Raw genomic sequence first — 14,809 nt, forward strand, 5'->3', positions numbered from 1 at the left:
ACAGTAAGAAACTGCAATATTCAGCATCTTTTGTCATTTGCTGAAGGACAGCAAGCTCATACAGTATTATCTAGGCAGCAGGATTAGGAGTCACACTTAGCTGGGTTACTGATGGGCTCATTGCCTTGACAAAAAAGCTCTCAGGGGACACTCAAGAGAAACTCCACTGTTTTGCTATAGGCGTTTTTTTTTAAAGGTAAAAGGGACCTTTTTTAATGTTTATTCTGCAGCTGATTCAGCTGAAGATGTGAAAATGGTCAAGACCTTTGTAATGGCTCCTGTTTTGAAGGTTAATTCAGGAATTTGTGATACAGTAGGTGTGGTTGGTGTTATCAAGATACCGATAAACAAAGTGCCTGTCTACTTCTGCAAATGCTTATGAAATCACGCCATGTTTAAAGTTTAAGTCTAATTTAAAAAAAGAGCTTGTCGGAAACTGGATTTGAAAGCAAGATGGAAGACGAGTCGGATCACAAACGCGATGCTTCAGCTGGGGGGAGGTACAGAAGGGATTGCTGTGGCCTGTGAAATTCAGTATGTAAAAAACATATTTAATTCAGAGGTGTTGGGTTACCTTTAAACACCATCAAAACAGCAAAATTGCCACGGCAACAAGGAAGGCTAGCTGAGCCGCAGGACATATCGGCCTCTGTGTTCCACTCACTCTGGTGCCTTTTGACAAGATGGAGACAAGATTAATTAATTGTATCTGCTCCAGTGTGAGTGCTTGGGACAACAGATGGAAACCCTGAGCTGGAAAAGGACCATTATAAAAACAATTACAACCATTGTGTTTTAAAAATTCTCTGATGTTTCAGATCGAAAGGCTGAAATCTACTTATTTGTCTTCCCCCTGAACACAGCTCAAAGGAGGTGATTTAAAAGATGATTGGGGCAAGAAAAGCAATGATAGGAAGGCAGCATTGCATGGAAGAAACATACCTACTGTAAGTGTTGTCACACATTGCTTAGTTTGCAATTCTCTCTAGAATGTGGGTCACTGTGTGACAAAACACACAATGTATGACTATGCAAACCAGGAGGTAATTTCATGAGAAGCTTTGAAAACATGAGACAACATTTGCCAAACAGCTGATAGTAATGTTTTGAAAGTGTAACTTATTCTTAAACTCACATTTGCAGTGTGTGGAATTCTTTAATATATATTTAATATTTGGCTGCCGATTTATAATGAGCTCTGAATGTGCAACGCAGGAGTGACACCTGAACAGCTCAGGCACTCCTTCTCATTTCAAGTGCAGAAATGACGTTGATCAGGTGAAGATCACTGGCAGGTGAAGATCAACTGGATTCTCAGTTAACACTGAAAACCGTGCTCATTATATCAAAATTGGGATGTATTTTGTATTCATCAAGACAGCAAATGCAAACTGTAGATTAAAGACTTGAAATCTCTTCTGAATAGGGAACTCCTTTTTTCACCCACTGTTAATAACTGAGCTCACTCCTGTCATCTAAACAATAAGTATAACGATTATGGGGTGTCTCTTAATTCACAACTTTCCAAAAGCCATAGGACCACAACAGGTTATGGATAAGACAGGCTCTGGTACAACACTACTCTTGTACCCTTGAAGGAGGCACTCACCCAGCTGCAGTAAATACATGTTTGCAAATGTAAGACGCTTAGGATAAAATCTAGGAATTCTAGAGACACTTTAGGAATGTCCCTATCTTTCAGTTTTAGAAAACTGAAAGATAGCGATATTTCACTTCTATGAAATTCACATTTCATAAACGAGCCCATATTAAAATGTACCGTTTTTCTCATACACACGTTAGCATATCGACCTATTTGACAGGTGATTGTAATAACACAGACAGCAGTAGCCTTTTTTGATCTGCTCAGCTGTACTGATGGCACCCTGGTTCCAAATGTTTCTGCAAAACAATATACAGTATCAGTCTATCCTGACAATTTCCTACAGATGCATGTTTATTCTTTGATTATCTCATTGCCCAGACAAGAGGTTCAATAAAGGTATGGCAATATTGTAATTGCCTTTTTAATGACTTTGATATATGCCTTAATTAGACCACTTTTAGTTATAAGAGTTCTGTTGTGTTTTTCACTTAAGTCAAAGAGGCTGACACAAACAAATATTCAAATATTCAGTCAGGAACTGACCGAATTCACAAAAGGGGTTCAAATCTGACATCCTAAAAATGAAAACTGCGTTATTTTTTATTTCTCCTAATATTAAGGCACTAACAACGTGTCCTTTAGTCGCACAATAAGAGCATTTCACTTTTTTCGGATTTAGGCAGTTTACACGTGACCGAAGACACAATGTTAACTTAACATCATTGTTAAAAGTAAAAAAAAAACAATTATGGAACACCCGGTGTTTCTGTGTTCAGTGTTATAATCGCAGTTTTCTAGGTGTTGGACGATTCTTCTCAAAACCTACCATATTTTTGGACGAAGGCTCCAACAGCTGTTTCGATGTTGTGTTTTGTTTCAGATTCGTAATTATTTAATTCATAAACAGCTTACTGGCATGGTACATGCTTTAGTTGCAATGCTACAGGCAAACGACTCTTTTCCCTCATTTGCATTCATTGAAAGCGATTCATAAAAATCGATAATGGTACAGTAAGTGCCTTACAGACAGAAAATACCACACACTCAAATACGGGCGACGTCTAAACGGGCTTGTCAAGGGAAAAAAATAATGTTGCCGTTTCCCATTTTCATAGATTGATGTGCTAATGTTTGGCATTATAGTATTATCAATGTTAATTTATTTCATACCGGTATATGTGTAGCATTATAGTGAAAGCCCAGAGTCATTTTAATTTCTGTCTGTAAATTGGATACAAATCACCTTGTGTCCAATTAACTGCCTTGACTGAGATAGTTAAGGTTGTTATAAGGAGAAACTGATTTATCAACCGGTTTAACGCGGTTTCGCCGGCCCCTGTCTTTAAACTTCAAAATGGTAATTTCGCTGTTTTCGATAACGACGCAAGACAAGGGCTACAGCTAACAGACAAAACACCTTTAAATCTTTGTCGTGACCTGGATGCAAAAATCAAGAAAGTCTTGTGGAACTGTGTAGTTCCTGTGTTTGAAAACTCGTTTTTTATTTCCTCGGTACATGCGGAAAATTCAGGATTACATACTGGGATATGTCCGTTGCCCTTATAGTAGATTTTACGTTTCTGTTGCTATCATTGACGGCGTTGGTATTTCTTACTAAATGGGATATTCCAACCTGGCTAATGTCAATATTATTGATCTGTTTAATAATATCACCTGTAATCGTAACTCGAGAATCCCTCGTTTGTTTGCCTTTCACACTGTAGCGAGCTTCAAGTCTTCCGTTTCACAAAAGCACTTCGCTGCTGTTTTTTTAAAATGTATTGGTTTTGTTGTCCGTTTTATTTAAAGGGTCACATTCCAGTTCAAGAGCTGAGCTGTCGGGGTGAAGTGTACTCTCTCCCCTTTGTTTAATAGCGGATGTGGCTCTAATGGAGCAGCTTCGTGATGCGGTGTACTGTATAATACAACACCTGCATGCGTACAGTATGCAATTCTTGTCCGTTTTGTATAGGGCAGCTTTCTCCTCAAATAGAAGGGACTGATGTCCTTTTTAAATACTTCCTGTTCGGTCAATTTTAGTACTTTGTTTTACACAAAGGGATGTGGGAGTCTGTTTCAATTACTGTAGCTACTTGCAATCGAATGAGCTACTGTACTGTACTGTACAGTATATGAGCAGAAAGGCCTCCTCTCTTTTGCAACTAATCTTTATGTTCAAATTCTGGAAGTGTGGAGAGAATTCCTAGAAAACTCAACATAAATTCAAGTCTGTTCACAAATATACAGTACCATTTTTTTTCAGAGCAACTAGACAACAGGAAAATTTAACATGTCAGAACCACATGCCCATACAGTAACGTTATTCACCCTGATAGTGGTTTTATAGATGTACAAAACCGTACAAAACTATCTTGGTTTTACACATTTTTGACCTCCTGTTCTAATGAATTACCTCTTTTACAGACTACAGTACTAAAGGTTTATGTTTAAAAATACCCTTACTTTTAGGGATAAAATAAAAAGTAAAAATACAATGGCAAATGGGAATTTCTGTACCATTAGCCTGTCAGTTTCTATGGAGTTGTTAATCTCGTTTTCTGATAATAGACTTAATGTACTGTATAGAAGCTTTAAGGATTGCAAGCCTAATGTTGTTGATTATCTGTCAAAACACACATTTGTCTTTTTTTTGGTTTATCAAAAAATATAAACCATTAAGGCGCAGTTACTTTTCAGCAAATTTCCTTTAAAACCTCCATTTATCCAGGAGTGACTAGTACTCTAGTAATTGCTGTAAATGCAGATTTATAGTAATAACACTGTATAATACTCATTATGTATTTAAATACCAAATGCAGACATAGGCTGGAGCACTTAGGAGCTGTGGACACATTACAGAAAGGTTGTAGGTTCAATTATTATTTTGAAGACGCTGTTGTACTTTTGAACAAGGTGTTTCAGTACAATGCACAGCTCTAGAAATTGCTGTGTAATGTACTGTAAGTTTATTTGGAAGTGTTAGCCCCCCCCCAAAGAAATAGTAATGGATGGATTACTATTGGTCTTTAATGGTCTTTTAAGATTTGACATTATAAAGTCAGAACAAAAGTGGTTATAATAGGAATCAAAAAGTGAAAAATTAAATTAGTCCGGAAAGTTTTGAATGATGGAAGGAAAGAAATGCTCATTCGTGCACCTGTGAGAATTGGAGAGATTACTGAACTGCAGGGCTAAACAAAGTCATTCTGAAACAAATTGTACTGTAAGACATTTTAAAACAAGGAGCAGACAGAATGGGCTTTATTTTACAGATCACTTTCAGCACATAAGAGGAGGGTGATGTAAATGTCTTAACTGCAGGGAGCATACAAAGTCATCGCAGCCCTGCCACAGCCTGGTATCTCACAGAACAGGTGTCCCTTGAGTAGCCAGACTGGGCTTTCCAGACCCTGTGAAGCTCAGCTGTGTACCTGTCCTTGTGCTTCCCTAACACAGACACCTGTCAGGTACAGGCTGCTACAGGCCTTGAAATACACAAGTATGTTGTTACAGTAGCTTGCATTAAGAATGGTAAAGTGCTAGTCTGTATTTTGGTGTGTCAGGTTCCCAAAAACAATGACATACTTTTCCAATGTGCTTGGTCTCGAATGAATTGCCACTCAGAAAAAAATACAAGTCAATAGCATTGTATTCTGTATGCAGTATACCATTTTCTTCCATTTTTGACTGAACATGGCTGGCCCGTACCTTTATGATCAACTCCCAGTCTAAAAGTCATGCTAATTTTCTAGTACAGTACTTCTCTGAGCAATTATTTCAAAGTAATAACAATTAAAGGAAAATCAACAGGAGTATAATTCGGTGTTTTCACTTACCCTTTTAATACCTTTGTAATTTGTCCTTGATGTGGAAATGCTTCATATTTCGCATAAAAATCTCTTTTAGTCCTTTTGTTAACAATTACTAAGAAACATAACAGGAAAAAGAGCAATTCCCTATAATTGTAGAATCTGGCACTGTGGAACACAACTTGGCATGAGGCAAGACTGATACTTAACAGATGTCAGAGCCCTAAAACCCACAATAATGGCAGCAGTGATTGTTGTTACTGTCATTAGCTGACACACACAATAATGTTAAAGGTTTGAACTCCAAATCACTCCAAATTTACTTGAAAAGACCAGATGTACTCTATATAATAAAAATAATGAGAGTATCCTAGGCTGATTACCACATGTCTTTACAGTAGTAACCTAAATCTTTCAAATGCTGAAGACCAATGTAACATACTGTAGTGTCATGAATGACAAACTGTGGCTAGAATTTAATTTTTTGTTTGCAGTTATTAACAATTAAAATGCATATTTTGAATGTGTAAGCTGCCGTTTGTTGTAAAACTGAATATGGAAATTGGAAAAGCATATTGTGGTTGTAATTACTGAGTCTATTGTCAGACCTGTCCTTGTACTGAGAAAACACCCAGGGATAATTGGTTTTTGTCAAAAGAGAATGCAGTCTGATCAAGGTATACTTTTCACAAAGGGTTGGCAGTGAAATAGCATTGATGTATGAAACTTCTGCCTACAAGGTCATGTTCTCAAACAGCAAACTGTAAAAGTATGTTACAGGGTGTATCTCTTTAGTGTCAAAAACACAATTTATATCAGTTGTATTGTTTTATGTTTTTTATCACTGTTTTCCCAAACTATATAATTTATACAGGTTTTCTGTTGAAATTATATGGTAAATAGTGCCCCTAAATGTTGTGTTTCTTTATTGCAGTATGCTACAAATTCTGTCATATATCTGCAGCTGTAGATATAACCAAAATTGTGTGAAATCAAGAAATACAATTGTTTTATTTTTGACTACAATTAAACACAGCAACAAAATAACATCTTCCATGTCACAATCTGGGTCTCTGTGATACCTACAGTATATGTATTATATTTGCCATTTTATTAAAGTAATTGGTAAGCAAAAAAAATAAAGATTTTTCTTTATTATCATTTTTTTCCCAAGATGACAATAAATACAATTGACCTTTCTCTCACTGAACTGTAGGGTCTATCTATTTACATGATAACAGAAGATATAAAACGAATCTTACAGTCAAATTTGATCAATTCTGGATTTAAAAATGGAACGTTTCAAAATGTTTTTTGAAAATGGTGTGTTTAGTGTGCTAACATGATATACATGTGAAATGATTTTGAATATTCAATACTATTTATTCTGCTACAGTATATCCTTTTTCAAATGGTATTATTTTCCCTGGGAACTCTGTGGTTGTGGTATAGTAAGGACCACCGAAAAACTATTACAAAAGCTCTCAGATCAAACAAGCATCCCTTCACTTCATTTGGAAATCTAATATGCAAAACGCCATAATATACAGTATATATACAGTATGTGATATTTACACTTCTTCCATTACATGTACTGTAACTGTAGATGCTCGATTGAGAAACGGAAAACAAAATGCAAAACTCAATGCACAGCTGCTGTATAAAATAGACAGATGAGTGACTGAGAGTGTAGTTAGACTGACACCTATGGGGCCATTTCTGAATTTTAGCTGTTGTCTTGCACTACTGTTCAGTGAGAATACAGAAATACCTGTGATTTTTTTTCAAAAGGTTATGTAAGATAAGTGCAGCCACCCTGCAGTTACACTGCATCAGTTAAGTAATTGCTCTCAGAATGGATTCCCACTTTAATGCACATTATTTCAATAAATCTGGGCATCTTTTATGAAAAGCACCTTGACCTTCTATATCAGACATAAAAATAATAACCTTAGCATTTGAGTAAAAAAGAGGAGGCAAAAGCAATATAACATATATAGCAATATTTTAAAGGTCTCATGCAGCAATTTCAATTTGCTGTCTGGAAATGTGTTATAGTCTTACATTGTATTTTATTAAACTGTAGTGATCCATCAGACACAATTATTTGAACATATTGTGCCATTTATGCTTACAGGCAAAATTTCCATAAGATATCCTGTTTGAATGATGTTACATTTCACACATTGACATGTCCTGTGAGGTACTGCTGTCCACAGACCTTTCTGATTGCTGGCAAAACCTTATTTTCTAAGTATTGATCTTGGGGCAACCTACAAAATGCAAAGCCTTACCATGATAGATCTGCTGTCATGTTTTACAGTAGGAATCAGGCAATCAATGTCAAATTTTTCCATTGAACGGTGTACAAATCTGAACTCATTTATCTGTATTAAACAGGGGGGAAAAATTGGGATTCATCAATCATCAATCCAGGGTACATTCTTCCATTGATTAATAGTCTGAGGGTTTCACTCATGGCTGTAATGAATAACTACTGCATTTGTCCACGCTTACGGGCCAAATTCCTTCAGACACAAGAAGAAATCTTGTTTGCATGGATTGGTATATTTGATATTGTTTTTACACTATCAAGCATATGCCTATTTTTGTATTTCAAAGTGATTAATTTATTACTGTGGTGCTGAAAAAGACATCCTCCAGTTTTGCCGAAGCTTATATTTATCTGGCTATTGACACTTGCTCTTAGCAATGCTATTAAAAATGGCTTTTCTGCTCTATTTTAAATAAATATTGCACGATTTTTATCAATATCATCTTGCTGTATAAAAGAAATGAACAAAACATGCAAAGACTTGGCAATACGTATAAAAAAGTTTTCCTTTTCCTGTATTGTGTCAGCTGCAATTTATTTTTGTCTTTTTTTTTATCCTTACAGGTTACATGCACTCATGCTACCAGCGCAGGAAAATCAGAACTTCTTAAATCAGGAAGCCCTAAATCTACATTAAAACACATATGGACAGAAAGCAATAAAGACTTGTCCATCAGTCGACTGTTATCACAGACTCTACATGGCAAAGAAAATGCCACTGCTTTGGACCTGCGGTACGATACCCCAGAACCTTATTCTGAGCAGGACCTCTGGGACTGGCTGAGAAACTCTACAGAACTTCAGGAACCCCGGCCCAGAGCCAAAAGAAGACCGATTGTCAAAACGGGGAAGTTTAAGAAAATGTTCGGCTGGGGGGATTTTCATTCTAACATTAAAACTGTCAAGCTCAACCTGCTGATAACAGGGAAGATTGTGGATCACGGGAATGGGACTTTCAGCGTGTACTTTCGCCACAACTCCACCGGCCAGGGGAATGTATCTGTGAGCCTTGTGCCCCCGACCAAGATTGTTGAATTCGACCTGGCACAGCAGACTGTAATAGATGCCAAAGACTCCAAGTCTTTCAACTGCCGCATTGAGTACGAAAAGGTTGACAAGGCCACCAAGAACACACTTTGCAACTACGACCCATCCAAAACATGCTACCAGGAGCAGACCCAGAGCCATGTGTCATGGCTGTGCTCCAAGCCGTTCAAAGTGATCTGCATTTACATTTCCTTTTACAGCACTGATTACAAACTAGTGCAAAAAGTCTGCCCAGATTACAACTACCACAGTGACACTCCTTACTTCCCATCAGGCTGATGGCTCCACGATCTGCGTTCTACAAAAGTCACTCAAGAGGGCTGCTGCCCCCGGAGAATCGACTATTTGTACTGTCCTGAATGTGTCCACGATGGAATGGCGATGATAGAACACGCTATTATTTCAAATTCAGAATTCCTGCCAGAAAAAAAGCAAAACAGACAAATTGGTAGCAAGGCATATTGCAAGAATGTCCATTATGAATGACAGGAACACTGGGAACCGAGGCTAATTATATTCCCAGTAATACATACTGGCCTGGCCATTAGTAACGTACAGTATGCTTCTCAACATACAATAATCAGTGTCTCAGTTTCTCATAGGAACAACAGTGCTAACAATAAAACAGAATGTGACACATGAGATATATATTCAAATGAAATACACTGCAAAGTATTTGTCTTTATTTCTTGTTCTTATTTGACATGATTCCTTTATATGTAGATCTTGTATCATTTATAGCTAGTGGATGTCCCACCCTTAGAACCCTAATTCTGCTTGTTCGAGATGTCTTGATATTTCATAATTACTGTATAATTTGGGGGTTTTACAAAAGCACTTAGTCAACGGCAAGGTGCTAAATGCAATCCTAGAGTGCACTCACTCATGTTTTTCCTCGCGGCGCTCTCAGTGGGTTGTTGTTATCAGTGTCCTTAATACCACCATCACAGATTCATTGAGGATAAAGGCAGTCGTTCACTCCTGCAAGTAAAGACCTCCAGTGTAGTTCTTATTTCTAAAAGTTTTGATCAAATGTGATAACGCAAAGTAAAACAGTATGCATTCCGCAGATAAGTAGACACATTCAAGGCATTGAGCGTGGCACCCTTTCCTGGAAAGTGCACATCTCTTGGTGAGCAAGCCTTTTCATTTGCCATGTTTTATAAAGCATTTTCCATATCTCAGAAACACTCTCAGGCTGCTGACATTTTTGCTTTGAAACCCTGGCTTGACATTTTAGATGATGGGATTTTTAATTTCGTCTTAGTTTTGAACGTGGGTATTATAAAAGGTTTGCTCACCTTTACTATATAAATGTAATGACTTCTATATCCTAGGCTTAATTTGTATGAATGGTTTGTATTGTATATAGTTTATCCTGTGTTAATTGAGCTGCTTCTGAATATTCTCTTGTATCTGTCATTTCTCCCTTTCTCTTTCCTGTTCTTTCTGCTTGTTATTGGTTAACACTAACAAAGGAAATGACTGACATTTATCAATGTAGATGTGGGCTCTATGAAACAGACTTATGTACAAAGCAGTAAATCTGTCTAAAAATATAATTATAAAAATAATAGTCATCTGTATTAAGGCATTTTATTTCTGAGGGAAAAAGGAGATGTACATAATAATAAAATACTGAAACTTTTTCAGTTTAATGTCTGGGATGTGTGAGTTATTAATCAAACCCAAAGATTTTATTTTCTTGTAAAAGTACCATATTGAAAAGAACGGGACCCTGGATTGTATCCAGTGAAATGACACCGCAAAACAGTGCAGAGCTGCTCAAACGAATAGCGTGTGAGTCTCAAAGAACTGTTTGATGTAGGCAATATAAAAAACTACAAACCTGGATTTTGCGAATGCTTTATGAAATTCTATCACAAAAAATACTCAATGATATTCAAAGTAAGCAGTAAACTACTAAATACATGGATGATGGATACATTCATCATCAGTCATTTTCCTGGGGTATTTTGAAACTTCACACTCTCTTCCAGGTGAACCAATGCAGTCTAGAGGCTGATCAGAGCTTAACTTGTATCTAATGAACAACTCCTGCACCACTGTTGCCCAGCTTTCTGAGCCATATCTAATTATAATGAATGCATGCAACTTGTTAAAAAACACAGGGAAGAAAGCCAACAGAAATGAAAGATTTGCGGGCCTTTATGAGGGTATACCAGTATGTTATATTTCTACAAAGACTTTATGTAAGTTGCAGTGTAATATTAATTGAGCATCACAAGAACGCCTTTTGAAGGCCAGAGTTAAAAAAAATGCCTAATTGCTTTACAGGTGTGTAAATCATTGTCAGACCCTAAGCATGTGTGATCTAATAGTTTCTTTATCTATTGAATAAAGAGGCCATAAATTTACTGCAAATTACATCTCTATGCCAAAGCCTGAAATTGAAAGCTCTACTCTGAGAGTGTCTGTTACTCAAGTGCTCGACACACCTGCTGTACAATTCTAAAACCAAATGAGAAGCAGTTGGCTTTAAAGTGATTAGGCATCCTGTGGGTAAAATACAGTGCTTTTAGCTTGCTCACAACTTATCACTAATTAAACTAGATGTTATCCTTGCCAAGTTAATGTGTTGGTAGCTCAGTCCATTGGGGGGTTTATTACTGTCCTCATTAACGTGTTGTTTTCAAAGTTTGCCCTAAATACTTACATTTAATATGTGTTGTGGGATTAGGTTTTTATTTCCATATTCCCCTGTTCAAATGAAAATGTAAATGTGAATAAAAATGTAAGAGTTACAGCATCAGCCTTTGCAGCTCTGAAACAGAATCCATGTAATTGATTTCGCACACCGCAGGAGAAATATTGAGAACTGGTGCTATAATGTGGGGTCCTTTAATACTAACTATATAATCAGGGAATGAACTCAAACTTTCCAAGGCTCTGCCTTTCTTACACACAGAATTAATTCCTGGCACTTATAGAGTGCTTTTCAGTCCAAAGGACCCCTAAACACTTTACATCTAGGAACGAAGCTTACTAAAAGTTGGAAGTTACTAGTCACTTAGAAGTCACCACTGAAGTAGAGGACTAACCTGGGTGATACATGACATCCCTTATTCACCAGCAGCTCCCTTACACAGCTAATCAGGCAGAGAAGTAAGAAACTGTTTGCCAAATTGAAGTAAGGGCAGACTTTAGGGAGGCCACGTTGTACAAGCCAAGAGTGGAGTTCAACCAGGACACAGGGGTTAATGCCAGTACTCTTAAAGCCAGGATCTAGGCTTAGCTTATCAGATGGCTGCTACTGTATGTTGCACAGCTCAGCGTCATCAGGCTGGGGCATTGGACTGGAAATTCTAGTCTATAGTGCCTTCTCCTGTTCCAACAACACCACCTGAAACAACAGCCCGTTTTTTCCCAACAGGTCTTCCATCCCAGCACTGATGAAGACCAGTCTTATTTAGAATCTGAGATCTAATGAATTCAGGCTGCTCTGTGGCTAGACTGTTTCTAAGATAAAGTCAAAATAGCACACTAGGATAAATACAAATCCAGGGCTTTAACCCTGTTCAGAATCTTCAGTTATTCAGAAATGGAAAATTCAGCACACTTTTGGAACCTGGTGTAAAGCAACATGGCTCTGTTGAGTAGCCCACAGGAAATTTGCAGTAATATAAAACTATTACTGGAGTTTATTGCAGAAAGTTGGGAGGAAGGTTAGATCGCACACTTCCACTAGCTTATGTACAGTATATAACTCTCACACCCTTCATGTACTGTATCTCTCTCACACCCGTCCCACACCACATCTACACGCTTGCAGCAGCTCCCTAGCTCATTCCTTGCAATAGTGAGGGTTTGGGACATTCCTTCAGCTTAGGCTGTCTTTCCCTCAACTAGGCAAGTCACACCAAATGCTTCCTACATATTTTGCCCCTCTGTTGCATTCATTAAGATCTAAGTGAACTACTGAAATGAAAATAATATGAAACTGCAGAAACAGACTGTTTACATGTTGTATAAAGAAGGGAAATACATTATAAGGGAAAAAAGAAGTCTGAAATAAAATAAGGAGCTATAAAGAGACAGGAGACATTTTTTAAATGAGTGCTCCAGGAATTTTACAGTACCTAATAAATTGTGGTTTGATTACTCCTCAGGTCTTACATAAATGGGCATCATGCAAGCAGTGATGTTTTGAAACCTGCACCTTGCTCACTGGAGATGACATTCATTCGCTACTGACCAATGGTATTTTAATTAACAAGAAATTATAGTCATGTTTGATAGATTAGTGTGTCCTCACTAGCCCCAGAATGTGTAGTACATGATCAAAACTGTTAAGTATATAGGACACATGCACATTTGTGTATTATTGTGTACTACTCTACATACTGTACATATGTAAGTATTGTATGAATAGTCTTGCATCTACCAAGTATGTAGTACAAATATTTAAAGTATCATATAAACCCTTGTAATAATAATAGTATCCTATTAAGAAAACAAGCACCTACACTATAGATATACCAACATATATTAAAGGACAGCACTTGTATTTTGCAGGAACATATCATCTATGAAATATTAATGCCATCTTTACCATTGCTTCTGAATAGTTATAAAAGATTTGGACACACTGATTTTGAATTTAAAGAGTAGTATTGAAATATACATTCTATTGCTTTGCATTATTCAGCCTAATTGATCGGTTGGCTAACACAATGCAATTCTGTAGTATTTTGCAATGTGTCAAAAACCAAAATAGTGGCCTATCAGATTAGGACAGGTGAATTAATACTACATCTCAGGATTTCAGATGTTCAGCTCTGAGTGGGTCATGAGTGAAGAAAATAATGTCATAAACTTTGGTACCACCATCGTTTAAATCAATATCTATGGACCTTAAGCAAGTGGCAAAGGAATGGCTGACAAATAAGACTGACACGCTATTTTGTTTTCTTTTTTGGTGGATTTGTAACAACCTTTGCTAAATTGCAAACACAGAAGTGCAGACACAAACACACTTGTTGAAGTTGTTTTTTTTAAAGGCCACCCCGTTAAATAAAGAAAAAGACAGAAGCAGAGAGGAGACTCATTTAAGAAAACAGAATTACTTCTGGGCAGTGGTCCACAAAACCATTTGTGGATGAGCAGTTTTCCTGTTAATGAGCAAGTGTCAGAGTGTTTCTGAGCCAGGTGACTAATTACATCTGAAAAAAGAGGCCATTTGGAAAAACAACAAATTGAGGCATATTTAGCTGAAAATAAAAACAATCCTTTAGCAGTACATACTGTATTAGTACTTTATTAAATAAATTAAATATGGGAAACAAAAAAAAAGAAAACTTGTATTTAATATAACATGGAAAGATTCTATTAGCCATAGGTAGTATTTTTGTCAAGCTGCAGAATATTGCTGTGCGCTAATTGTGAGAAATAGACTACAGTCTGAGAGAACAGTGCTCCTGAGATGAGATTTGACACACTGGTCTGGATGGCCTCTGACATGAAGTCTGTAGCCTGGAGGTTCTGACTGTCTCTAAAAGGAAGATGGTTCCATGGTGACCAAGGAACTTGAGGGTAAAGATAAGTTATATGTTTATTTAAGAACAGAGCAGTGAAAAAACATACTGTATGGTAGTTTGGCCAGGACACAGAACAATTTAGGAGGGGCCAAATCTGGAAAAGATACTGTGATTTTATTTACATACTGTATTTGACAGGATCGTTTATTTCCTTTGTTCTGTGCTTTTGGGAACAAGAAAACTAATATCTGTGCATCATGAGAACTAATACTATTACTATTATTCAAGTTACAAAGGTTTAAGCTTTCTTTCACTGAAAGCGAGTGGCTGAATTAGTAGCAATGTACTGCCATCCAGTTTCACATACTGCTATATTAGCACCTAGAGACACATCTCTGACACTTGAAAACTTCTCAGCTACCAGATAAAAATAATAAAAATCAGGTTCTTGATCTGATTTACGAAGGTGAAAGGACAGTAATAAATTAATTTATATGCTTGACCATCATACATG

At 37.0% G+C, this 14,809-nt stretch overlaps 1 protein-coding gene across 1 annotated transcript in view; it reads left to right on the forward strand.

Annotated features, from left to right (window-relative positions):
• LOC148823156 (neurexophilin-1) overlaps positions 1–10,455 on the forward strand; it is a 48,004-nt gene extending 37,549 nt beyond the window's left edge. Inside the window, exon 2 of the mRNA XM_088928932.1 lies at positions 8,315–10,455. Within this exon, the coding sequence (XP_088785058.1) occupies positions 8,315–9,076 (762 nt within the window). The 3' untranslated portion in view covers positions 9,077–10,455. The remainder of the gene's footprint in view (positions 1–8,314) is intronic.
• The last annotated feature ends 4,354 nt before the right edge of the window (positions 10,456–14,809 follow it).

This window comes from Atractosteus spatula, chromosome 12 (genome assembly GCF_055471065.1).
Source record: "Atractosteus spatula isolate fAtrSpa1 chromosome 12, fAtrSpa1.hap1, whole genome shotgun sequence".
In the NCBI taxonomy this organism is placed as follows: Eukaryota; Metazoa; Chordata; class Actinopteri; order Semionotiformes; family Lepisosteidae; genus Atractosteus; species Atractosteus spatula.